This window comes from Coenobita brevimanus, chromosome 93 (genome assembly GCF_032717465.1).
Source record: "Coenobita brevimanus isolate Jiangsu-jjx chromosome 93, ASM3271746v2, whole genome shotgun sequence".
NCBI classification, from domain to species: Eukaryota; Metazoa; Arthropoda; class Malacostraca; order Decapoda; family Coenobitidae; genus Coenobita; species Coenobita brevimanus.
Genome location: NC_137046.1, coordinates 35,391,131 through 35,417,195, shown reverse-complemented (window position 1 = coordinate 35,417,195; position 26,065 = coordinate 35,391,131). Strand labels below are relative to the sequence as shown.

The 26,065-nt window shown below is 42.4% G+C and overlaps 1 protein-coding gene across 1 annotated transcript in view; it reads right to left on the bottom strand.

Moving 5' to 3' along the window:
• Positions 1 to 7,212: 7,212 nt before the first annotated feature.
• Positions 7,213 to 26,065, bottom strand: part of LOC145412529 (uncharacterized) — a 124,034-nt gene continuing 105,181 nt past the window's right edge. Inside the window, exon 2 of the mRNA XM_080282424.1 lies at positions 7,213 to 7,771. Within this exon, the coding sequence (XP_080138550.1) occupies positions 7,596 to 7,771 (176 nt within the window). The 3' untranslated portion in view covers positions 7,213 to 7,595. The remainder of the gene's footprint in view (positions 7,772 to 26,065) is intronic.

Below are 26,065 nucleotides of genomic sequence, written 5' to 3'. Positions count from 1 at the left end.
TCCCTCTTTCTTCCCTCTATAGTTTTTTTCTATTTTTTTGCGTCTAACTTTTTCATCTGTATCCCTTTTTTTCTGCTCTTTCCCAACAGGTTTTATTTTCTTCTGTCTTTGATCTTCTACTCTTTGTCCTTTTCTTCCCTGTTTCCCCCCCCCCCCATCCGTTCTTCACTTTGTCCATTCCTATACATGTTCAGTTTCTCAGACGTTACTTTGATTCAGTCTCTATTCAACCCAGTAACTATCGATCCGAGTCTTCTTAGCACCTCTCGAATCGACTCTAGTCTTGTCCTAACTCCCCTCTTTTCCTGGCTTCCTCTTCTGTTGTTCTTTCCCTGTTCACTGCCTGTTTTTCATTCATGTCTAATTATTTTCTTGTTCATATCAAGCATATTCTCTCAGCTTCTAGTTCTCTCATATTTGTAAACTGATTCTTTTCCTTCTTCGCATGCAGCAGATTCTCCCCTATGTCCCCTGCTAGGAGCTGCATTTGTCTCCCCATTTCTCTGTACACATCCTGTCCTAATTTTCCCTATCCCTCCTGCCTACGCTTTTCCTCATGGTCTCCTGAATACAATTTCCTAATCCATCCTATCAGTTTTAGACAGTTCTTTTTCATTTCCACCCCGCGATCTCGTAATCATTTGTTTCCCTTGTTCCACCCTAAATTAGTTTTTCATTATCCAGCCCACGTGGACTACTTTTCCCTTTACTTTCCATTTTAGAAAGTCCTTTTTCGTCCCCACCCCTGATCCCCCTAGCCGTCTTCCCCTTTGCCCCTTCTCCCCCTTCCCCCCATGCCCTCTCTCTCTCGTCCACCACCACCCCCGCCACATCCCCCCATTGACAGGTGAAGGGGAGCCAATCCGATTCGGCAAAGAATAGGTCTGACGGGACGGTGTTAACCCTTTAGCATCAGGCGAGTTTCTGTGGGATGAAGAGAATCGTCCTTCGTATGTTCGAATTCTAATACGAAGTAGATTATTAAGGACCAAAATACTATCATTGTTTTACGTTTTTGGTGCCCTTAGTTTTTTCTTGAAGTTGATATAATTGTGTGACGTTACCTGAAATAATAATCCAAAGTAGGTGGTTCACAGCCAAAGGGTTAAGGCCTTCCTGTCAGCCCTTTACAAACGTTGTATTCACAATCTCTAGCTTTTTTTATATTCTTGAAGCATTGTACCCATTTTTATATATCTGTAAACTAAGTAAAGGCAAGCAGTCACAAAATGTTTTATGTATTTTTTTGTTTTCTTAAATAACTCTTCGATGTAGCATTCCAAATAATAGGCTAACAATAAAATCAGGGCAAACAAGAACAGAATACACAATCTTCAATGACTACATCTAGGGACCTTAAACGACTACAGAACATTACCTAAGAGAATCTAATGATAAACGTTTTCTTGCTTTAGAATTCACTTTGTATTTATTTAGATACAAACATAAACGTTTTCACTTTTTATTTCATCTTTTAGTAGAAAACTGGTAATAAAAGTAGAACTGTATTTACAAATAGAAGTAAAAAGAGAGCAGAGAAAGGGAAAGTGGAAGTGAATCCCATCTACAGGTGTATGCAAATTTTGTCAGATTGTAATGAGCATGCTGTGTGTGGTTTGGTCATTGAAAGTAATGAATTTCTTTATCCTGTAATGAAACTTAGAACATCATTAACTTATACTTGAAACTTGTGGTATTGCAACTTATTCAGTCAAATATTGTAATTTCTGAAGTGCCATTATAAAGATATTCAGGAACCATAGCTGGGATACACAGCTTGAAGGAATCCATGGTATAATACATGTACACAGAGAAGAAGGGTTGGCGGGAGGAAAGGAGAGGAGGAGAGGGCTGTCTCGGCACGCCCTCAACTTGGGACGCCGAGAAATGTTTACCAATGTCTCTCCGCCCTGTTTCAGAAAGAATGGGGGTTGGGGGGAGGGGTTCTGGGGTTGAAAGGAGCAGAGTGAGCTGAGAGAGGGCGGTGATGTACGCTCCTTCATGTGTCCTTAGATAAAGTTTGAAGGGGGAGGCTAAAGCTTCGTCCGTGATTTAGAGGAAGGCCCGAAGATCACTTTGACCAAACCTCTCTCATCATCCCTCTGCCCCTTTGTCTAAATATGGTAGTAGCATGTACAAGTCTCATCTACGATTTGAGCAATTGTCGTTCGCTTACATAAATAAGAGGTTTGTGAAAAAGTTCATCTAATAAGGGGATCCTAATGAAGATATGCTAGACAATTTCTTTTGAAGATTTGGTTTCTTAATAGCCTCATTGACTTCTCTCTCTTTTTGTTTTTTAATGGTTCTTGTGTACATTCATGTGTTTTCACGGTTCAGATGGGAAAGTCAGGGTGGCTGATGGTCACAGTCTTCACCTACATACTGGCAAAAATAAAATTACGTGAAATCCACTCAACACTAAGGGGAAAAATATTTAATTCATAAAGTACTATGTCCTCACTTATTATTGTTTTCCATTCTGTGCAAAAATCTAAAAGATTGCTTCATTGCTTAATAAACAGTGTTTATTTTTGAAAGGAATCATGAACGTAAAATTACTGGGTATACAGAATATTGATGAATCCATATATTTTGTTTTGTAATAAGTGGTGAAGCTGCCATCATGCAACTGCGCTATTCAAAACTACAAGAGTGGTCATTAGGGAGGGGGGATAGAACTTGTATATGCTAGTGTGTTGATGGTGTTCTTGTTTTTCATTAAAGCTTAAGCTACCCCTGAAGACTGGTTGGGGCGTATTTTTTTAATAATCTTTTTTTTTACATTAAGTTTTCTTCTTTTACCACTACAGAAAAAAATCTTATATTCTAGATAATGTTATGGGCTCTCAGGGGAAGAAAGTTTTGTGTCCAACCTACCACCTCATTTTTTACGGGTCTGATTTCCCCTGGTGTTTAAATTCATTGTCTGTCAATATCAATGGTAATTCTATATTCTTATTTTAGCAACAGTAGTGTACCTTATATAATCAACTGCGTGAACTTCAAGGTTGCTGGTTGGATGACACGTTGTTACCCCGAGTTCCATAGGAGTTTACCTTATGTCACAGCGCAAATAACTTTTTTTTTTATTTAATCCTAAGACAAGGGCTGCGTCCACTTGCAAAGCACACTGTTCAGAAGCTGTTTTTTTCACAAGCTTTTTCTTCGTGTAAGATGCTTATAATTTACAGCAATACCTTTAATCATCACATTGTTGTTTCAGTTGGCATGAAGTTTGTAAGATTACGGACAATGAATCATTTGCTTTAATTCCATGCAAGTAGGAACAAGTAATGCAATGACCAGTATTCACAGTAAAATGCATGTTAAATATACTAGCACTTGAATACATTGTGTGCATGTGAGTTCCAGCTGATACTAAGATGAGGTCTGAACAGCCTGCTTCTGTTCCAAAGGGGAGAAAGGGGAGAGGGGGAGAACAAACAAGAATAAAGTGGGCGCAGCTTAAGAATGAACAGAATGACAAGTGTTGTGTTGATAGCATAGTTAGAACTCTTGCTCTGTATTAGATCAAAAAGAATAAATTCCATTTTCTTTAAAATTATACACACATTTCATAATGTAGGTTATATTTCTCACTGTCCCTCTTGTAGTTTTTTTTCTCTCTATTAACTCATTCTTGATTGATTTTAATTTCTTCAGAGATGTTTGTTGTCTATTCTCCTCTTTCTTATGCGTTAGATAATATGACTGCTTGTGTTAACACCGTCATACTTAATGCGTATTCAGTTAAGTCTTTCAAGCAGTTTAATATACCAGCTAGATTCTGTTTTTTTAGCAGTCATTTGGCATGCATCATGCCACAGCGTTGAGACTAAAGACACTGCTAGTATCAGTTACTTCTCATTGTTTCTACTTAGAGCTGGATATGATTAACTTAAAAATATGACCGGTGTCACTGATGTTCTTAAGGTTCAGGAGTTGCACTTTGACATCATGATATATTCATTCCAGCGTTATCTTTTATTTCCTTGTGTCTTGTCATAGTTTACTCTCATTTATTCATGTCCCCACGAATTATATATTTTTTCTTACATCAGCAACTATAAATGAGTTTAATTTCTTCAGTCTTGACATCAGCAGTATCAGTATGTAATACATTTTTCTCCGACTGCCATGATTTTATGTAGCAACTGAAACCATCTAAACTTTGTCTGCAGAACTTTTCTCATTTCCTCTGTCATCCAACATGTTATCTAAAGCGCCCAATTCCCTTTCCATCATAGCTCTGAGGTATGAGACAGCTTTATACATTTTACATTTAGCACCATCTTAGAAGAAATTGGGTAACTCATTTTAGGGTTTAAAGTCTGGAGAGGGAGGCGTGGTTTGTTTCTGGCCAAATTCTTACTATCTCTTCCATTTAACTTATTTTACTGTAAAATTCACGGGATTCTTAAACACTTGCATGATCTAAAGAGACATTCGGAATGAAATGATACAAAAATAACTCCATGTAGAAATGTGTGATTAATTGGTGGTATTATATATAACGTTACATGATCAGTGATGTATGAATGACTTGCAATAGCTTTAAAAAATCTTGAAACATTATCCTAGGATCCTTTAAAGTTGAAGAGAATTGTACCATCGCTATGAATATCTTTACATTTTACAAAATTCTATAGAGTTCAGATAAATTAGTTTGTTAAAAATTGCTATTGTTGTCCATTTAAGAATGTACTGAACAAACGGAGACTTAGGCAAGATTGAGGAAAATAATGCATGATAATTACAAATAAAGGACACTTGGGCAGGGATGGTGGTGATGGAGTGATGGGGGAGGGGTGGGGTGTTGGGGAAGGGAGGCTGTGGAATGCTGAATTATTGGCTTGTGGGAGCGCCGGTTCTATAGTTCACACTGAATAATACTGTTGCATCGTATCATTTGGGGGAGAGAGTGGTATTTATCAGCTATTCATTAATGGTTATCGTTATGGTTCAGTGCTCTGCTGGATAGATTTGAGTGCCACGATCATGTATGTTGGACTGTTGAATTGAACTGTTTACCATTCAGTATGTGTGGTATTTGTATTTTGTTCACTGGACAAAATGGAGTTTTCAATGAAGTTCTAACAGTGATCATTAAGTGTGAAGTGGCTACAGCAACTTGGTGATTATATTCTCTAAGTCTTAGCTGTTTAATGGTTTTTGCTGCTCTGTATATGGTGCTCGTGTTTTTTTAGTTTATCTTGTTCATCACTCAGGTAGAACTACACTACTGTTGGGTAATGCCCTTCCGGTTAACAGTACTCTGCACGTTTTTATGGTCATGTATGCTTTGCCATATTACTTATCTGTACGTTCTCCATCACAAATTCTGTCATTTTCCACAATCCGACTATAAGGTTGTGTCATCAATATTTAGACCATCATTTGTGAAGAGATTGAATGGAGAAGTACAGATGCTGTTTATGGTGCCTTGTATTTGTTTAAGAGTACATTTTACATCCATTACTCTTCTGTGATGACTTCAGTAGTAAACTGGGCGTTGATATAATGCAGAAATAACTACCATATATAATGCAGAAACTGCACTTAAATTATCTTGTTTCATTTACAGTGACTTCTGTATTTTTCAGTATCCTTGTAACGGTTTTCTTTCCCATGTCAGAATTCTGTTATGAAGACTCTTCAGACTCCTTTAGTGTGTGATATAGTGTCTGAGAATATTATAGCACGTATCAATCTCTTTCATATCATTTCGTCTTCTTCTTGAGGTGATTATAAGAACCAGAGATTCAGTATCTACCTCTATTTCCATTAATTCGTTTTATTGATGTCACTGTAATGCGGCGCAGAGAGTATAACAACACTGAGCTCTTAATATATATATATATATATATATATATATATATATATATATATATATATATATATATATATATATATATATATATATATATATATATATATATATATATATATATATATATATATATATATATATATATATATATATATATATATATGAAAGTGGGGATGTTTGGGAGGCATAGGGAATTCCAAGGGTGGAAATAATCCTCCTTTCCTTTGTAAGAGAAATTAACAGTTGACACATTTCGGCTTTCTCCATAGATTTTTGTGCATCATACTTGCTTTGAATATCACCAGCGAGCTCTTCAAGATCTTAGAATGCTTAGTTATCCTTTAGAATCATAAGTAATAGAAGGTTGTAAATGAAGTCGACAAACAGGCATAAGAAACGCAATGTGGGTTATTTTATTCGTTTTTGCAATCAGCTATGTCAGATTTTGCATTCACTACCGAACACTTTGCTTAACCCAAGACCTTATAGACGTGGAGGCACATACAGCCTCTCGATATGCCCATGCTGTCCTTACTTTAATTCCTTGGCTTATTTTGTGTGAGGCCTTTAGAAAGACTTTTAGCCTGCATCAAATTAAACTTCAGAGACAGCAGGAAGTTTCCGTGTGAAGCTATGCGGATTGAGGTTGTCTGTAGCGAGCACGCCCTCAGTAACTTGGGTTATTTTCCCAGAACCTGATTCAGTTTAGAGTTTTGCATACTTTGGTTTGGTTGCAGTCGACTGAAACAAGATCAAGAGAGGGTCGGGTGAGAATGAGGAGGAGAGGGAAGAGGAGTTACCACAATCACACACTTGATAGTTTTCCGTTTTCCTCAAGTAGCATGGCAGTGGTACATAGTCCTTATACATTACTGTACAGCGCTAGACACCAGTAATACAAGAGTACACGGTATGCATCCTTAGCGATACATCGAGACGTTTTGTACATTTTTCGAGATAAATTCTAGCATTTTTTAATGTATTCATTTAACTTAAAAACTGTGGTTACTTTCTGTCCTGAAAATTCAAATATAAAAAAGAGAAGACAACAATTAGATCATTTTCTTTATATATATATTCATTATTTTTGTCTATTGAGGAATAAAATTTTCAAGCCGAGGAGCCCACATGGCTTTCAGATAATGAAGAAAGTCATTGTTATATTTACAAAGAAAATGATGACTGGTATGTTTGAAGGCAACCACTCACATACGTAGACGTTTAGTAATTCTTTCTTCACTACACTACGCCCCTAAAACTCAAGGGGATGTTCAACCTTACATGCTAAACTGTACACAAAATAACATGAGTTTATTTCTTTTAGAGGGGGTAGGGGACAATTCATGCCCAAGATATCTTTTTTTTATTATTCTGTCAGTATTCAGTCAGTATATCTGAACAAAACCTTCAGAGTGCACCAAACTTTACTTTCCAAAATGTAAATGATGCATATGACCGAATGACTCAACAGGCCTATGTGACTTTTTTTTGTGCTTCCTTCCACCGGCAATGACTTTACTTTTTTTCTCTCTCTACATTATATAATCTGGATTGTTTGGGAACGTGGCCCATCATTCATTTATAATTTCCATACAGCAAAAGAACCTCAGTCACTCACTTCAATAATATCTGTAAGCGCTACCATTAAGCCTTTCCCAAAAGATCACATGTCAACCACTCCTTGTCACAGATGAAGCCAGCCTGAAGAGGGTCATCCAAGTGCCGTAGCGGAGGTCATATGAGACGAAGGGTGAAGCAGGTCTCACTGGTGCCTCTTCATGTGCAGTGCCAAGTGGTCCGACCTGGAGAAGCATCGGCCGCAATGGTGGCACTTGAAGGGCTTGGCTCCTGTGTGTTTCCTGAAGTGGCGAGTGAGTTCGTCGGAGCGAGCGAACCTCCACTCGCAGCCTTCCCATGAGCACCTGTACGGCTTCTCACCTGCGGGCACAAGGAGAAGAACGTGAGTATGTCGATCCTGAAGGATGGGGGGAGTTAAAAGAGTAAAACTGAAACAATTGTGTGTTATATGAGTGAGGGTAGGAGTGACAGTAAGATGTGTTGGCCGTGAGGGAAGAGTATATTCATGATGACATAGGATGATCAGGTGTTGAGAGTGAAAGTGAACTGGCTCTTATCGTTATGCTGTAAGTGAGGGAAGGAGTGACAGAAAGGTGTGCAGGTAGTGAGGGAAGGTGAGAAAAATTAGAGAGAGAGAGAGAGAGAGAGAGAGAGAGGAGGGGCATTTCATTTATGTAAGAGGAACACAATGAGAGAGGGATAAAGAGATTACAAATTATGTCTTCTTTAAACAATACCGTAAAATACTCAGCAACAAGAATCCCCTCACCGTGAATTGTTTATACTGTAGAGATATCACAGGTTTAATTATTCTGAGTTGCAAATGGTAGAGTGAGAAAGTAAGGAGTAAAGGACTGGCTGTAAGGGAGACTATTAGCGAGGAAGAGTTTTGGATCTGATGATGTAGAAATATTTTGGAACTAATGGGAGGCAATGAGAGAGAGAGAGAGAGAGGGAGAGAGAGAGAGCATCAGATAATGCTCTTAAATCCGTGGTAATCGTTGGTCCAATCCTACAACTTATAATCCTCTTACTCCAACACACACCAGCACGAACCAGACGTCATTCTAAGCGCGGTCCGTAAAATGCTCTCTTTATAACACATGAAAAATACTGATTACAAAAATTAAGTAAATGAACAAACAAATCATCATCATCATCATCATCATCAACCTGACATATATCCACTTACAGTATGATTGGAAATATATCGTTATATGCATACAAGCCGCAAATAGTAAAAAAATACTTTAATTTTAAGAAACGCGCGCGCGCGCGCGCACACACACTCACACGCGCGCACACACACACACACACACACACACACACACACACACACACACACACACACACACACACACACACACACGAGTCATAGCAGTCAAAGAGCATAAAAGAAAGTATGTTATTTTTTCAGAATGATGAAGCCCATATTATTGAAATTTTGACTAGAGAAATGTATGCGAGTGAGGTGGAATGGGGAGGGGAAGGGAGGGGGAGAGTAAAGATGAGGTGGAGGAGGGAGGGGAAGACCGAGGATGAGATGCAGGGTTTGGATTGAGGGGTATGTGAGTGAGAGATATGAAAGCTAAAGAGAGCGTAGCCTGATGGACAGAATGGCATGGAGGCGATTTGCTTGAGACAGCCCTCTCTGGGATGAAGGCGTCTGGCTATAGATGGATTACTGATAGATGGAATGAACAATACAGATATAGAGATGCTTTGGATAGATTGATTGATTGATAGAGTTTTATTGCCACCAGTCTTTTGGTTTTATTCAATGTAATGGTCTGTTGTAGTGACTAGAAACTGATGTGGAGGAGCCGATATAACCCCCTGGATCAACTGCCAGGATATACAAACGTCCCTCAGGTACATCCCTATCCCCGGTAAGGAGGATGGTGGAGTGCAGACGATAGACGACTAAACCCTGCAGTTCAGCGGGTTCACTTTTTCAGATGAGCTTGGGGCCACACCGACAACAAATACAGTACCACCACCACCACCAACAACAACAATAATAATAATGATAATAATAATAATAATAATAATAATACCACCACCACCAAAACAACACAACCAAGAATAACCACTGTCTCCATTAACACCTTCCAGCCACTAACTCATTCTTTATTTATTTCCTACTGCCTCCATACCATTTTTCCAGTTTGAAGTTGGGGGGGAGGGATTTCGGATTAAGGTGGACAGTCAGGTGTCACTTACTCTGAACCTCCTAACGCTTCCCCTTAGATGAGTAAAATCGTCTGGAGGTAAGAAGAAGAGGTGATAAAACTACATGAGGGATTCAGGGGGGTTAACACCTTAGTACCATCACGGCTTTTGGTTTTATTTTCTTCTGTTGATTTTATTGAGTTCGGGTGAGATCAGTTCTTAGCGGATGGGGTGGGAATAATCTCCTTTTGCAATTTTAGTGTTGATGTTGGTGGCATTATTATTATTATTATTATTATTGTTATTATTATTATTAATATTATTATTATTATTATTATTATTATTGGTGGTGGTTGTTGGTGGTATTGATTTTGGTGGTATTATTATTATTATTATTATTATTATTTGGCCATGCGAAGAGGATGGAGAACGAGAGACTGACGAGGAGAGTGTATGTAAGTGAGGTGGAGGAGGGGAGAGGGAGGGGGAGGCCAAGGATGAGATGGAGGGATGGGGTGGAGAGGTATATGAGAAAGGGGTGTGTGTGTGAGCTGGGAGCAGGGCAGTGAAATGACAGGGGGCAGGGCGACATGGAGGCGACTTGTTTGTGGCCACCCCTTACGGGATTAAGGCGTCTGGCAATAGATAGATAGATTATTACCCATTTTATTATATTTACATAGGATTACTGTATATCTCTTAGTGGAATATCTAGCATAGACGCCCTTGACCTTTTCCTTCAAGCTTACATTACACGATTTTGCCCGCTCGAGAGAAATCGTAACAAGTCGTAGAGGTTAGGGAAAGGAAGATAGAGTCAACGTGTTTTCATCTGACAGAACCGGTCCACTGCCAGAATAATAAGTGGTGGGTGCGTGAAATTTGATGGGTCTTAGTTCTCAGGTATGAATCTCCTTGGTTACTAATCGAAACAGCCCTCTAACTACACTTGGCTATCAACTGAGGGACGCGTTCTCTCTCTCTCTCTCTCTCTCTCTCTCTCTCTCCGCCCGGACTGTGAAAAAATAATTAAAAAATACCGGGGGATCTTTTAAAGGGAAGTTTAATAAAGTTGGGTTGACCAGCAGCAAGTTATATGAGCCTCGGGGGCCCCAGGGGGAACTTTAGCCACCGGGGGGAATTACGGGGCTGGACGTGAGTGGGGGGAGGGGGAGAGGTGGGGAAGGTGGAGGGGAGAAGAGAGGGGGGAGAGTTAAGGTGGTGGTGTTGCTACTTGAGGTGAAGGGGGAGGGCACTGGGAGGGGGGAATTGGAAGGGGTAGTGAGGGAGAGGTGGAGGGAGGATGAGGGGGAAAGTTAAGGTAGTGTTGTTGTGACGTGAGGTGGGGGGGGGGCATTGGGAGGGGGGAATCGGAGGGGTTAGTGAGGGAGACGTGGAGGGAGGATGAGGGAGAGAGTTTAGGTGGCGGTGGTGTTACGTGAGATGAGGGGGGGGGCACGGGTAGGGGGTGAAAAGTAGGGGATAGTGGGGAAGAGGGAGGGTGATGATGTTATGTTTGGGGGTAGATTGGAGAGAGGGTTAAGGGAGCAGTGTGGGGCTGTGGGCGTGGGAGGTAGGGGGTAGTAGAGGTGAAGGGTGTTATTTTTACGGTGGAAGGTGGATGGGGGAGAAGATTACACAGGATTACACAGGAAAGCAAACAGCAACAGACCTTATGGTCCTTTCGAGGCTGCTTGTTAGAGAAAGCTATGACCACAAGATCTAACTCTACATGTTGAAGGATAAGGATAGGAAAGCAAGAAGGCTCCCCCCACCACCAAACCCTCCAGGAAAAAGTGAGAAAAACCACCATGCAGCATGGAAAAACTGACATGGAAATTTTATAGGAAACACTGGAAAGGAAAAGTCACATTCTATAATACTTTATCTATAAGCTACCCGATAGAGTAACCTGAAAGAGAAAGTAAACAAATAAAATACTAGTTACGGCATGACATTATAAACCGGTTACATTGAGTTAATGGGAAGTCTGTGGACATAACGTGGAAGCTACACACTGCACAGTGTGGATGTTTAGGGGTGGTGCAGCAGCCTTGCCTGGCGCTTTTAAGGTAGGCAGCAGTCAATCAGGCCCTAGCTCCGTTTGCTCCACTGAGACAAGGAACTCTCCCATGTGGGACAAGTACACAAGTTTCATCCTGAAGCAGTGACCCCTGGTACATTAAAAAAATCCCGATGGTGGTCACTTGACTAACAGGGACCCTCAGTGATCCACAGCCCATCACAGGTCGAAAGTAAGAGTAGTGACCGTTAACTCAGGGTTATCTGTGCAGCTCCTAATCTGTGCTTATATTGCTTTCTTTGCGCTGGGGAGACTGAAAAGTATATAGGACGGATGTCTTAGATAAAAGGGGACTGCACAGTGCACAGTGTGGATGTGCAATGCACAGAGTGGATGTTTAGGGGTGGTGCGGCAACCTTTCCTGGCGCTTTTTAGGTAGGCAGCAGTCAATCAGGCAATAGCTCCGTTCACTCCACTGAGACAAGGAACTCTCCCATGTGGGACAAGTACACAAGTTTCATCCTGAAGCAGTGACCCCTGGTACATTAAAAAAATCCCGATGGTGGTCACTTGACTAACAGGGACCCTCAGTGATCCACAGCCCATCACAGGTCGAAAGTAAGAGTAGTGACTGTTAACTCAGGGTTATCTGTGCAGATCCTAATCTGTGCTTATATTGCTTTGTTTGCACCGAATAAATTGAAAATGTATAATATCGTGACGCAACACTATGTACGGGTACATTGTTTACGGGGTGTCTTGTAGACTAAGGGGGCATGAACTTACATGTACCGTAGCCATAAAAGCAAGTTATTCGGACAGAAAAAGAGTCGGCTGAGGATTTTCGTGCAAATACTTGTCTAATTTGTTTTTGAATGTCTCAATTGAGATACTGTTCACGGTATCTGAGGGTAATCTGTTCCAGATATTTACAACTCTGTTAAAGAAGAAGTATTTTGCTTCGTGGGATTGGAATCGTTTTCCCATGATTTTGCAGCCATTACTTCTGGTTTGACTCGACCGGTCTATATCAAAATATTTATTCATGTCTAAGTTGTCATATCCCTTTATGATTTTGAAAACTTCAATAAGGTCCCCTCTTAACCTGCGCTTCGTTAGGCTAAATAATTTAAGTTCTTCAAGGCGTTCCTCATATGGTTTGTTTCTAAGTCGTGGTACCATTTTTGTGATTCTTCGCTGAATTTTCTCTAATTTTTCAATGTCCTTTCTGTAGTACGGAGACCAGAATTACACACAATACTCAAGATGGGGGCGCACTAGCGAGTTGTACAAGGCAAGTATGACTTTTTCTGATTTAAACTCGAAAGTTCTTCCAATAAAACCCACTAGCTTGTTTGCAGTTTTTACCGCATCGGTACACTGCTTGCTTGGTTTTAGGTCATTTGATATTATCACACCAAGATCCTTTTCACTGTCTGTACTTGATAACTGAATATTGTTCATTTTGTAATTTGCATGGACATTGTTACTTCCAATATGAAGTACTTTACATTTTTCTGTGTTGAATTTCATTTGCCATTTTTCTGCCCAGCTTGCTAAAGTATTAAGGTCATTTTGTAACTGCTGCCACTGTAATTTTGAAGTGACTTTACTGGTTATTTTTGTATCATCTGCAAATTTGGATACTTTACAATTTAGACCCTCATCAATGTCATTTATATAGATAATAAAAAGTATCGGTCCAAGTACTGACCCTTGGGGAACTCCGCTGATCACATTACGCCATTTGGATTCCTTTCCGTTTATCACAACTCGCTGTTTTCGGTCTGACAGCCAGTCTTGTAACCATTTTAGCGTCTTTCCTTTTATTCCATGTGCTTCTATTTTTCTCATGAGACGCTTGTGAGGGACAGTGTCAAATGCTTTCTGAAAGTCGAGGTAAATTATATCTACTGCTCTTGAGTCATCGTATGATTTGTAAACATCATGGAAGAAGTCCAGTAAGTTAGTTAAGCATGAACGACGATGTCTGAATCCATGTTGCGAGTCTTTAATTATATTATTTTCTTCTAGATAATTAACTATTTTATCTCTTATGATTTTTTCCATTAACTTGCACACTACTGATGTTAAGCTGATTGGTCTGTAATTTCCTGGGTGCGACTCATTTCCTTTTTGAAAATTGGTGTTACATTTGCTAGTTTCCATTCGCGTGGAACATTCCCAGTACTTAATGATTTATTGAATAAGACAGAGAGTGGCAGCAGTAACTCATGTTTTGCTTCTTTGAGAATTCTCGGTGATATTTTATCGGGGCCAGGGGTTTTGTTTATGTCCGTACTATTTATGGCTGAAAGGATATCGTTATTATGGATAGCATAGTTACTAAGGACTGTGCTATTTGCTTGGTTTGTGGGTAACAGTAGGTTTCTGGTGGTGTTTTCTACTGTAAAAACAGACGCAAAGTAATCGTTAAGAATGTTTGCCATTTCGACCTCATTTTCAGTGTGTCTGCCATTGTTTGTTTCTAGAGGACCTATTGATGTAGTCATAACCTTTTTCTTTCTAATGTAACTGTAAAATTCTTTAGGATTTGATTTGCACGTATTAGCAATGTGGATCTCCAGTGCTCTTTTGCTTTGTTTAATAAGTCTTTTCGATGTGCGGCGTAGATTATCGTATTGTAATTTATCATCATTATTTTGTGTAGCTTTATATTTATGGTATGCCTGTTTTTTGGCTATTAAGTTACTTTTTATTTCACTGGACCACCACTTTGGTTTACTATTTCCAGCTGGACGTCTGTTACGTAGTGGCACACATGACTTTACCACTTCATTAAATTTTTCGGTGAATATTTCCCATGCTTGGTTTATGTCATCGGTTTCAGACATTTGATTCCAATCTGCAGTTGCAAGTAGCGCTCTGAGCCTGTTGAAATTAGCTCTACGATAATCTGGGACCTTTTCTTTGCTCTCCGTTTCTTTTACTTTTTCAGTAGTAATATTAAACTGTATAGTTCGATGATCACTGGAACTAAACTCAGGTCCTATTTCAACGTTGTTGACTAGGTTATCATTTGTAGTCAAGATGATGTCTAGGATATTGTTTCCTCTCGTTGGGTATTCTACGTGTTGGGAAAGGGCGTGGGTAATGGGGGAGAAGGGGGGTACGGTGACGGGGTATATGAATTAGAAGGGATAAGAGGGGGAGGGATTTGTGTTATGATTGAGGGTGGGTAAGAGGGGAGGTGGGGATAGTGAAGGAGAAGGGAGGGGGAGAGTAATGGGAGAGAGAAGGCTATCAGTGTTATGGTGGGAGAGGGAAGGGGAAGACTGGAGTTGCTATGAGTAGAGGGGAGACAGGGAAATTTACTCTGGGGAGGAGGGATATAGGGAGTTGGGGAGGAGAGAAAAGGTTGGGGAGAGTCAGTAGGAATGGAAAAAGTGGGCAATGATTGTAAGGGGAGGCGGGTTATAGAAGAGGGTGGATTGTGGGGAGAAGAGGGCTGGTAAGAATTAAGATGTTTGGGGGAACAGGAACTAATAAAGGAAGGAGAGGGTGAAGGTAAGGTTACTCTGAGGAGGTAGGGGGGAATACGAGTTATTATGAGCAAGGGGAAGGGGTTAAGTTATGAGGAGGAGGCAGGATGTGAGGGGGTAAAATGGGAAGCAGGGAACTTCATGTGAGGCAGTACATAGCTAGGAATGTGTGGACTAAGATGAAGGGTGTAGAAGGATGTGTATGGTATCCTTTGCTTGTAATGTGATAGTGGAAGCTTTAATTTCTTTAGCCCTTGGCCGTCTTTCTCTTTTTATTTTTGGTATCTCCAGACTATATTAAGCTTCAGCATGGTCTCTGATGATGAGGGGATGATTTGAGTCTGTTACACTTTACGTTGGAAAAGTCTCCCCCTAATCTAAAAATCGTCTGCCGGTGTTATGAATAAAATTAAAGAGTTTCCCTATCGCTCCTGAAGCCTCTTTCCTCTTCTTTCTCTCCCCTCAACACAATAGATGGAACCCCCTATCAACACCCCATTTAAATTTCCTCCCTTTCACCTAATCATTTCTTTCCTCTCCTTCTTTCTCCTTTAAACTCCATCCCTTTCTTCTCATCATTTCTAGCTTTCTCTTCCTTTAAAATTCCTCCCCCTCGTATCATTGCCTCATACTCTCTTTCCTCTCATTCAACCTCATTTTAAATTCCCTCCCTCTCTCCTCATCATTACCTTCCTCACCTTTTCATGTCTTTCCTCCCATCTCCTTTTAATTCCCTCCCATTCTTCTCCTCATCTCTAGTCATTTCTTCCTTTAAATTCCCTTCCACTTTATCACCTTTCATCTTCTCTTTCCCCTCTTTACACTTCCCTTTAAATTACCTCTCATCATCTCTTGCCTTCTCTTTCCCTTCTCCATTTTTTCCCCCACCCTCTTCTCTTCACCTGTCTTTTCTCTTACTGCACTCTTTGTTTCTTTTTCTCTCTTGCTCCCCTTCCCCTGTTTCCTTACCAACCCTTTCTTCTCTCTGCACTCTGTTTCCCTCTCATTCCTTTTTCCCCACTTCCTCCACCTTTTCTTTTTTTAATATATTCCTGTCCTCTCTCCAGGTAAAGTAATTCACCTGGAGACTAATGTAACTTTAGGACTTGAGGGGTTTGTGGTTTACTCACCATTAACCTCTTCACTGTTTTTTTTTTTTTCCTAGGACGGATAAAATCGCCTTAAAGTAGCAACTATAAAAAAGTTGTAATCGTAGTGAAGATGTTAAGGAATATCCCACAACATCTATATTTTCGGCAAAAAAATTCTCTTCATATATATATATATATATATATATATATATATATATATATATATATATATATATATATATATATATATATATATATATATATATATATATATATATATATATATATATATATATGTGTGTGTGTGTGTGTGTGTATATATATATATATATATATATATATATATATATATATATATATATATATATATATATATTTTTTCAAAACCTTATCTTCCACCCCCTGTTGTTTTCTCTTCCTCTTCTCCCCTTTACTCTTCCTTCCTTCCTCCCTCTATTCTTTATTGTTTTCCTCTCCTCCACTCTCCCTCTCTACCTCCTCTTTTCACGCCGCTCCCTCTTCCTCCCTCCTCCCTTCCGTCCCTCTTTTTTGTTCCCTCTTGTACCTTTCTTCATATTTCTTCCCTTTCCATTCCTGTTCTCCATCCCTCCAATCCCCTCCCCCCTCTCTCCCTCTCTTTAGTCCCTCCCTCTCTCTCCCTGCAGTCCCTCCCTCTCTCTCCCTGCAGTCCCTCCCTCTCTCTCCCTTCAGTCCCTCCCTCTCCCTCCTTCCAGTCCCTCCCTCACCATCAGGGGCTCCTCCAATACCAACCATGTTGAGAAATGAGTAGTCTCTCTCTCTCTCTCTCTCTCTCTCTCTCTCTCTCTCTCTCTCTCTCTCTCTCTCTCTCTCTCTCTCTCTCTCTCTCTCTCTCTCTCTCTCTCTCTCTCTCTCTATTTCTTTCTTGTGATGTTTTCCTCTGAGGTGTAGATGCTGGGAGCCCGTCATCTCGTTTTCTTTGACTTAATTACTGCATAGGTAGAAAAAGAGAGAGAGAGAGAGAGAGAGTTGAGGAATGATATAGGAAGTCCGTTGAAGGTTGAAGAAACTTAAGGAAGGAGCAGAAAAAAGATAAGGGAAGGAAAGGAAGCGGAAGAAGGAGTCATATAAGGAAAGGATGAAGGAAGGATGTGAAGAAGATGAGGAGAATGGTAGAAGGACATGAGAAACACTGAAGGGACTGTTTGAGGAAAATGAGTAAATGAAAAGAGAAGATCGGTAGGGATTAGGAAATGGGGAGTGAGAGGATAAAGAGGCGGTGAAAGGGAAGTGATAAAGAAGGAAAGGGAAAAGGAAGTGATAGAGAAGAGGAGGAGGAGCGAAGGAGAAATGAGGATGAGAGATGTGGGATGGAAGAGCAGAAGGAAAACGAGGAGGAGGGGGTAGAGTGAGATAAAGATTCATAGAGGAAGATGAAGAAGGAGATGTTGGTAGAGAAATGATGCAGAGAAGAGGATAAGGAGAAGAGGTAGAAAGGAAGGGGGGAGAGGACAGAAATAAGAAAGAGAAAACGGAAGGGGAGAGGAGAAGATTAGAGGAATGGGAGAGGAGGGACAAAAGGCACAAAGGAAGAAAAACAAGGAGAGAAGAGAAAAGAGGGAAAGGAGAACGAGGAAGGCAGGAGAGGGTAGTGAAAGGGAGGAAGAAGAGGGCTGAGGCGAGGGAAGCGAAGGGGGAACCCAAGGAAAGGAAAGTGAGAGGGAGAGGAGGGGGGAAGGGAGCAGGAGGAGGGGAGGAGGGAGAACGGAGGAGAGAATGGGAAAGGAGAGAATGATGGAAAGGAGGCATGAGGGGAGAGGGAATAGGATGAGAGGACTGGGGAGAGGCGAGGAAGGTAGGATGGGTTAGGAGGGAGGAAGGGTGCGAGATGAGGACATGCCAACCACGTCCGATGATCAAAGAGCGACTCAGGACTGCTCCAGGCTATACACACACACACACACACACACACACACACACACACACACACACACACACACACACACACACACACACACACACACACACACACACACACACACACACACACACACACACACACACACACACACACACACACACACACACACACACACACACACACACACACACACACACACACACACACACACACACACACACACACACACACACACACACACACACACACACACACACACACACACACACACACACACACACACACACACACACACACACACACACACACACACACACACACACACACACACACACACACACACACACACACACACACACACACACACACACACACACACACACACACACACACACACACACACACACACACACACACACACACACACACACACACACACACACACACACACACACACACACACACACACACACACACACACACACACACACACACACACACACACACAGTAACCTTGTACCCTCGCGCCTACATTCATACATCGGTACACTCTTTCCGTGTGTGTGTGTGTGTGTGTGTGTGTGTGTGTGTGTGTGTGTGTTTTTGCGTGCGTGTATGTATTTGTCTCTCCTCAAAAGCAGGCATACACAAATACAGTTGGTAATCGTACGGAAAGCTGAAAATTTGGGTAAAGGCTGGGTGGAAGAACAAAATGTAGTGAGGTGTGGATGTGGGACTAGAGCTGTGTGCCACCCCCCACCCTTCACCGTAAAAGCTACTCCCGATGGCATTAAACGTTTATCTGCGTTAATTGTGCCCGGGCCTCCAGTACCCAGGGCCCTCTGCTCCACATCAATACACTCTAATCCAGTGGTGCCCATTTGTCAGTCAGGTCTGTCTCTAATGTCGCTGCTCATCTATGCGTGCGTTTTGCCATGTATGCTTCTTACTACGAGTAACTGCGGTCGCTTATCTGTGTTTTGGTTGTCTGTGCGTCTTAATGGTACTTCTCCCTCCATGATTTTGATTTGGTCTCAAAGATGAAAGGGGGGAAGTGGAAGGGGGAGTGGAAGATGATATGCATATGAGGGAATAGGGAGTTCAGTCGTGAGAGGTGGCAAGGCGAGAAATAGAGGGATAAGTCAGGGGTGGAGGGAAACAGTCGGTGTAAAAGCGAGAAGTGGAAATGGAGGGTGGAGAGAAATGAAAGAGGAAGAGGGGGGATGTGAGGGTGGATGAAAGTAGAGTTGAGTTAGATGAAGAGGTCAGGGAAACATGTAGAGGTGAAAGCAAAATGAAAGCTATTGGAGTGGAAGCAGAAACATAGATGCGTGGAGAGAGGAAACAAGGGTAGTGAGGAGCATGATAGGTGGACAGTGGAAGAGGCGAAAATGGATGATAAAAAGAGAAAGTAAAGAGGAAGGAACCGATTGAGGATTTTAGAGGTGAGAGACAGAAGGTGAAGAATGGAGGGATGAACAGTGAGGTGGATTACGGTGATCGGAAGATGGATAGACAAGAGGAGAAGCATGATAGCAGTGGAGGAGAGAGAAAGGGACATGAGAGGTAAAAATTCAGGGGAGGAAATGATTGGGAAGTAATGCAGAACCTTGGGTAGAGGGGACAGGGTAAAAAGAATGATAATAATTGAAGTGTAAGGTAATGAGGTAAGGTCAGGAAAAATCACACAAGGAAGGAATAGGGAAGTGTAGGTTTGAGAGCTGTATGGGGTGGGACGGGTAGGACTTCGATGGAGAGGGAATGAGGGACTGAGTTAAAGAGGATAAGGTTAGTGGGGAGGATTTAAGGAAAAGGGTAAGAAGGTAAGACGGAAGATGTGTGAGGGTAAGATCACGGGAAGAATGGAAGAAAATGGAATGAGGGAGGGAGATAAGAGAAATGCAAGTGTTGGGAACGAGAAGGAATGATATGCAGGGAATGAGAGCCTAGGGAAGAGAGGATACGGGTAATGAGGAGGGTAGAAGGGAAGGAAAGGCTGGGAAAGTGAAGGTGGAGGAAGTGTCTGAGTAAGGAAAGGAAGAGGAAAGAATTAGAACGTCAGTTTACAGATGTAGGGGTGAGGGGGAAGGAAGGGAAGACAAAACTGAGATGGGGAAGGGAATGAATGCATATGGATAGAGGATAGGGTGAGTGGGAAGGAATGAGAACGTTAGGGAAGGAAGGGGTAGGAAGGCAAGGCAGAGTTAAAGAAAGAGAAGGAAATGGGAAAGGAAGACAAGAGCGCTAGTGAGGTGCAGAAAAATGAAGACAGTTCATGGAAAAGAAGCTGAAAACGGAAGAGAAAGGAGTGTGTCGACAGAGACAGAAAAGCAGAATGTAGTTGCGTGTTTGGCCTAATTTCATTCTATTTCCGTTCCTTTTCTCCTCGCATTCTTGTTTGATGTTTTGCCTTTCTACATATGCTGGATATTTTACCTAATTCTCTCTCTTTCTCTCTCTCCCCGTATTCCCTTCCCTCCTCCTCCTCCTCCTCCTCCTCCTCCTCCTCCTCCTCCTCCTCCTCCTCCTCCTCCTCCTCCATCATCCCTCAAGCCCTCACTGAGAACATAAGTAACCAGGAAATTCTTCATCCCGACCCTTTCTCCTCCAGAGCCTCCCTCCCGGCTTCTTCTCCCTCCACAATACCTCCTCCCTCCCTCCCTCCCTCCCTCCGACCCTCCATCCACAATGCCCCCTTTTCTCCCTCCCTTTCTTCCTCTCCCTCCATTCCCTCCATCTTTTCCCCCATTCTTCCACATTGTCAACTCTCCTTTCCTTCCTTCACAATACCTCCTCAGCCTTCCCCTCATCTACATTTCCTCCTCTTCCTTACCCTTTCTTCACTCCCACTCCCTTCACCACTTCCCCCTTCCCGTTCCTTCATTACTCCCCCGCTTCCCCCCCTCCGTTACCACTACCCGCTCACCCCGTCCGTCACCACCACTCGCTTCCACCACCACTCACTCCCCTCTCCCTATACTCACCACTTCTTCCTTCTTCGTCACCATTAACCTACATTTCCTTCCTTCAGCGCTGTCCCCTTCCCTAGCACTGTCCCACCACACGCCTCTCCTTCCCCATTTCTTCCAGTCTTCCACCCCCATCTCCAACTTCCATATATCCCTCACTCCCTTCCCCTTTCCACACAGTGTATTTCCCTCAGTTGCACCTTTCCTCCCATCCCCCTCCATCGCAAGCCCTCCCTTCTCCTCCACCAAATCTGCACTTCCCACCACCACCACCACCACCACCACCATCATCCACCCCCATATCCATCTTCCCCTCTCTCTTCCATCTTTCTTCCACCAATCTCTTCACAACATCTCCTCCCATCTACCACAAACCACACCCTCCTCTCTCTCTCTCTCTCTCTCTCTCTCTCTAACCCACCAGCCAACCAACTTTCCCCTCCAACCTCTCCTTCGGCAGCCTTCATTTTCCAAAACAATTTTTCCCGTCCCTCTCCTCTCCCTTTTATCTCCAGGCTTCATATTTCCTCCTAATCTCCCCCTGCCCTTCGAAACAGCAACTTGTGGTGGTCCAGTTCGCTTCCTCTCCTCTTTTCGGCTCTGTTTACAATTTTTCCGCCCCTGATTGCTTGCCGAAGTTTCTAATCATTGGTTGTTTTTGCCCGTTTTCTCTTGTGCATAGTTCCGCGCGTGTCTCATTTTCTTCCTCCGTTATTGGCTTGGATTTTACTGTTTTCGCCAAAGCCCCGTCTTTCTGTTGTACGTCTGTAGTTTCGCGTTTCTTTTACATAACGTTAATTTTCTCGCCGCCTTTATCTTGTGTTTCAAGTGATTTTACAAGGTCTCTGTATTCCCATCAGCTTTGCACAACTTATTTCTGTTTTCGTTATCGGATTTATTTTATTTTGTTCTTTGCTATTGTATTCTCACCTGTACAGCATAGTTTCGTATTCTCTTATTGCACATCGTTGTTATTCTGATGCTTCTGCCTATGTTTTGTAGGCATTTTATTATTTTTATTATTATTATTATTATTATTATTATTATTATTATTATTATTATTATTATTATTTGTTGTTGTACTTTTTTTCGTTGCCACTCTGCACCTCCATGTTTCTTGTTTAATCCCGTAATTTCTCGTTCCACTTACAGAATTTCGATATTTTTTTATTTTCACAGTCCTGCATCTTTTCATTTCTGCAGGAGTTTTGGTTTTTGTTCATTTGTGTGTGTGTGTGTGTGTGTGTGTGTGTGTGTGTGTGTGTGTGTGTGTGTGTGTGTGTGTGTGTGTGTGTGTGTGTCCCATTGGGTTTCCTCTCAGCCCTCAATTTCGTCTTTACCTCTTCTCGTTCGCTTTGCTAGACTCTTATTCTTCTTTGCCTGTTCTCTCTCTCCCTCCCTCCCACTTATCCCCCCCTCACCTCCTTCTTCTCGTCTCACCTCCCTCCCACTCAGCCCTCCCCCCTTCATCATTCCTTCCACCTCATCATCATCATCTCTCCCTCCCTCTTCTCTCTGTTAGTCGCTCTTTTCCTCTTTGTTCACCAGTCCTCCCATCCATCCTCTCATCCTCCCTCCCTCTCATCCAGCATCCCTCCCCCTCCTTTTTTTTTTTCCATCTCTCTTACCCTCCCTATTGTTTCTCCCCTTCCAGTCATCGTCTTCCTTCTTATGGTCCCTCCCTCCTCCTCATCTTCCTTCCGTCCTCCTCATCCTTTTTTCCCTCCCCATTCATTTTCCCCCATCCGTACCTTCACCCACGCCACTCATATCCATCTCCCTCCTTCTTATCTCTCCTCCCTCCCTCTTATTCTCCCTCCCTCCTTCTCATCTCTCCTTTCTCCCTGTTAGCCTTCTCCATTGACGCTTCCCTTCTCCCATCCAGTAATATATCCCCTTCACTTGCTTATTTTCTGTAACCTAACACTTGTAATTAACTCTTCATCCACTTTCTCCCAAGCACTCTTATGTGTCTTTCATCTATTTCTGTCAGCCTCAGTTTCACATTTCATTAGTTTTCCATATTAATATTTTCACACCTCTTCCTCCAGTTAGTTGCCCAGGCACTGATCTTTCCCTACAACACGTCCGCTTCCTTATCATCCTTTGCTTTCTCTTATTCTCCTGTCTTTCCTTCAAGCATTCGGCCACTTTTATTTGCGTTCCTTTCATCCAGTACCCAGATTCCCTTTCCCATTCTCTACTTTCTCTCCCTTAGACACTTACATTTCCTTTTTTTTTTTTCCTTTTATCTAAATTGCAACTTCCTACCTTTTTTTTTTTTTTCGTCCCTCATCCATTTTTCCTTGTTTGACACCCATTCAGTTACATCACGCAGCCTCCCCTCCACAATTCTCATCTTCCTCTTTCATCTCTGCCTGTCACTCATTCTCCTCCCACCCTTCTCACATGCTTCCCTTACCTGTCGTCATTCTAACTTTCTCTTTCCTCTCCAGTCTTTCCCTTTATCTCTTCCTCACCTCTTCATCCCTCCCTCTCCCCTCCCTCTTTTTTCCAGTCTCCTTTCTCCACTCATCCCTCTGCCAGTCTCACCCTCTCCATCACCTCCTCTCCATGCCCTCTTTTCTTCCACTCTTCCTCACATTGTCCCCTTCAACCTCCTCTCAGGCCCTTTCAGTTCCCCCTCCTTTCCAGCAACCTTCTTATATTCTCCCTTTCGTCTCTCTAACTTCTCCCTTTCCTCTCTCATTTTCTCACTAATTCCTCTATCTCTGTTTTTCTTTTCTCTCCATAACTTTTTATCTCAAGATCCTCTCTCCTTTTTATATCCATCACCCTCTCTCGTCTCCTCTTGAACTGCTCTCACTTGTCCCCTTTCCTCTTTAACATTCTTTTACTCTATATCTTTCCTCCCCTCTATAGGTCCCTACTCCCTTCACTCTCCCCTGTCCTGCCTACAGTCTCTCTCTCTCTCTCTCTCTCTCTCTCTCTCTCTCTCTCTCTCCTTTTCCTGCCACCAACTTCTCCCTCCCTTTGTTAACTCCAAAATCTCTCTCCCTCTCACCCTCCTACCTCACATCTTCCTCTCCTTCTTAGGTCTCTAACACCTGCCTTCCTCTGCTACGTCTAACATCTTCCTCTCCCTCTCCGTCTCTGTCTTGAACATCTTCCTTCAGCTACCTCAAACATCTCTCTCCCTCTTACCTTCCTACCTCCTCATCATCTTTTCTCTCCCTTTCCCGCTTCTACCTCCAACATCTCTCCCCTTCCTCCAACCCCTCTCTCCTCCCCACGGCCCTGAGTTGGAGGCGTGGCGAGGACATTCAAATTGTGTGTTTTTTATCAGCTGCAACACGGGTCCCGGGAGACTCCTGCTGCGCCTCCACCAGACACAGGCACGGGGAAGACTGAGGCAAAAAATAGCAGGAGGTAGGGAGGGAGGAGGACGGGGGACAGAGAGAGAGAGAGAGAGAGAGAATTTTCCAGCCGTCCCCCCAAACTCCGTCTCGAACTGTTTCAAACACAAGCTTCAGTTTCGACTTATTTCATCGATTGTTTGGGGGCTTTTGTCAGCGTGGGGAGGCAAATATAAACTGGGTGATTTTGATGTGGGTGTTTGTGTTTCTCAGCTGCTGGAGGCCCCTGAGGAATGCCTTATGAACTTCGCCTTGCCGCGTTTCCTCTTGGGGACGAAGCCTGGGTACCGAAGCAGCTCAGGCCGGAGTTTCGAACCGGTACTGAGTTTACTGGGGGTGTGGTTGGGGTTTCTGGCACGTCTCACCTCCCTTCTTTTGTGTTCCTCCTCCTCCTCCACACCCTTTCCGTCCCGAATTCCCATCTTCACCCCTTTCCCATTCCACCCTTTCCCTTCCACACTCTCTCGAGCCGCCTTCTCTCTTTATTCTCCCATTCTCCACCCTCCCTTTCTCCACTTAACCCTTTTCCCCTTGTCTCTATCTCTACAACCCTGCCTTCTCCACCACTCCCTTTCCACGCCCTCCTTCTCCACTCCTTTTGCATCGTGGTGCTGGTCTGATGGTACTACGTATCAAGTTTTGCGGATTTACGAAGGCTGGGGGTCACTTTAGCTTTCTCTGACCCTGACTTTGGGTGTATCTCAGTGTCGCCAAACATCCAACAGTCAGTACAAAAGGTGTAAAATTTGAGTCTGGGCTTAGACACTTTGCTTTATTTATCCTGTGGACCGCTGCACAACAAATAAATAAACGAGTAAATAAATAAATAATAAATATATGAGTCATCCAGTATAGATAAATATAATACTGGCTTGAGAACCTCCAGAGGGCTTTACCAACAAAATTTTAGACGCTTAGGTAAGGTACGTGTTTTATATACCTTATACAGCCATGATAAATAACAGGTAAATGAATACAGGTCCTCTGAACCTCCAGGAGTCACTTCAAAGAACTAATGTTTTGCAGGTCACCATAAAAATTTTGCTCTACTTCTTCGGAAATGAATGAGCAACAAATAATAAGCAAGCAAATAAACAGATAAATGAATAACTAAATAAAAGAAATATGGTGAGAAAACTATTAATGATAGTGAATACATAAATAAATAAACTGTCAAATATGTTGAAAATAAAAATGGCATTTATGTGTATCAATAAAATAGGATGGGACGGCCATGGCTAGGAAAAACAAGCAATTCAATCATGCCATCAGGGTCCCACTCGTCATTCACAGCCCCAATATTTCACGACGAGAGAAAATCTGGTATTGGCGGCGGCAAGAAACATAAAAGTTGCCCTATTTATTTCCCCTCCAAAGTGACCACTGCAAAAATAACCGACACTCGTCCTTACCATCAAATCGATGATGCTTTCAATCCCAGATCTCTGTAAAAAGGATCTTAGTTTTGCCATCCCCCTCTCGGTCTCTCCCTTTCTTTTTTCTTCTTCCTTGTTTCCCCTTCTCTATTCCTCCTCCTCCTCATCCTCATCTTACTCCTTTCTCTTCCCCCTTCCTTCTTCCTTGTCGTTCTTCCTTTCCTTCGCCTCTCCCTGTCTCTC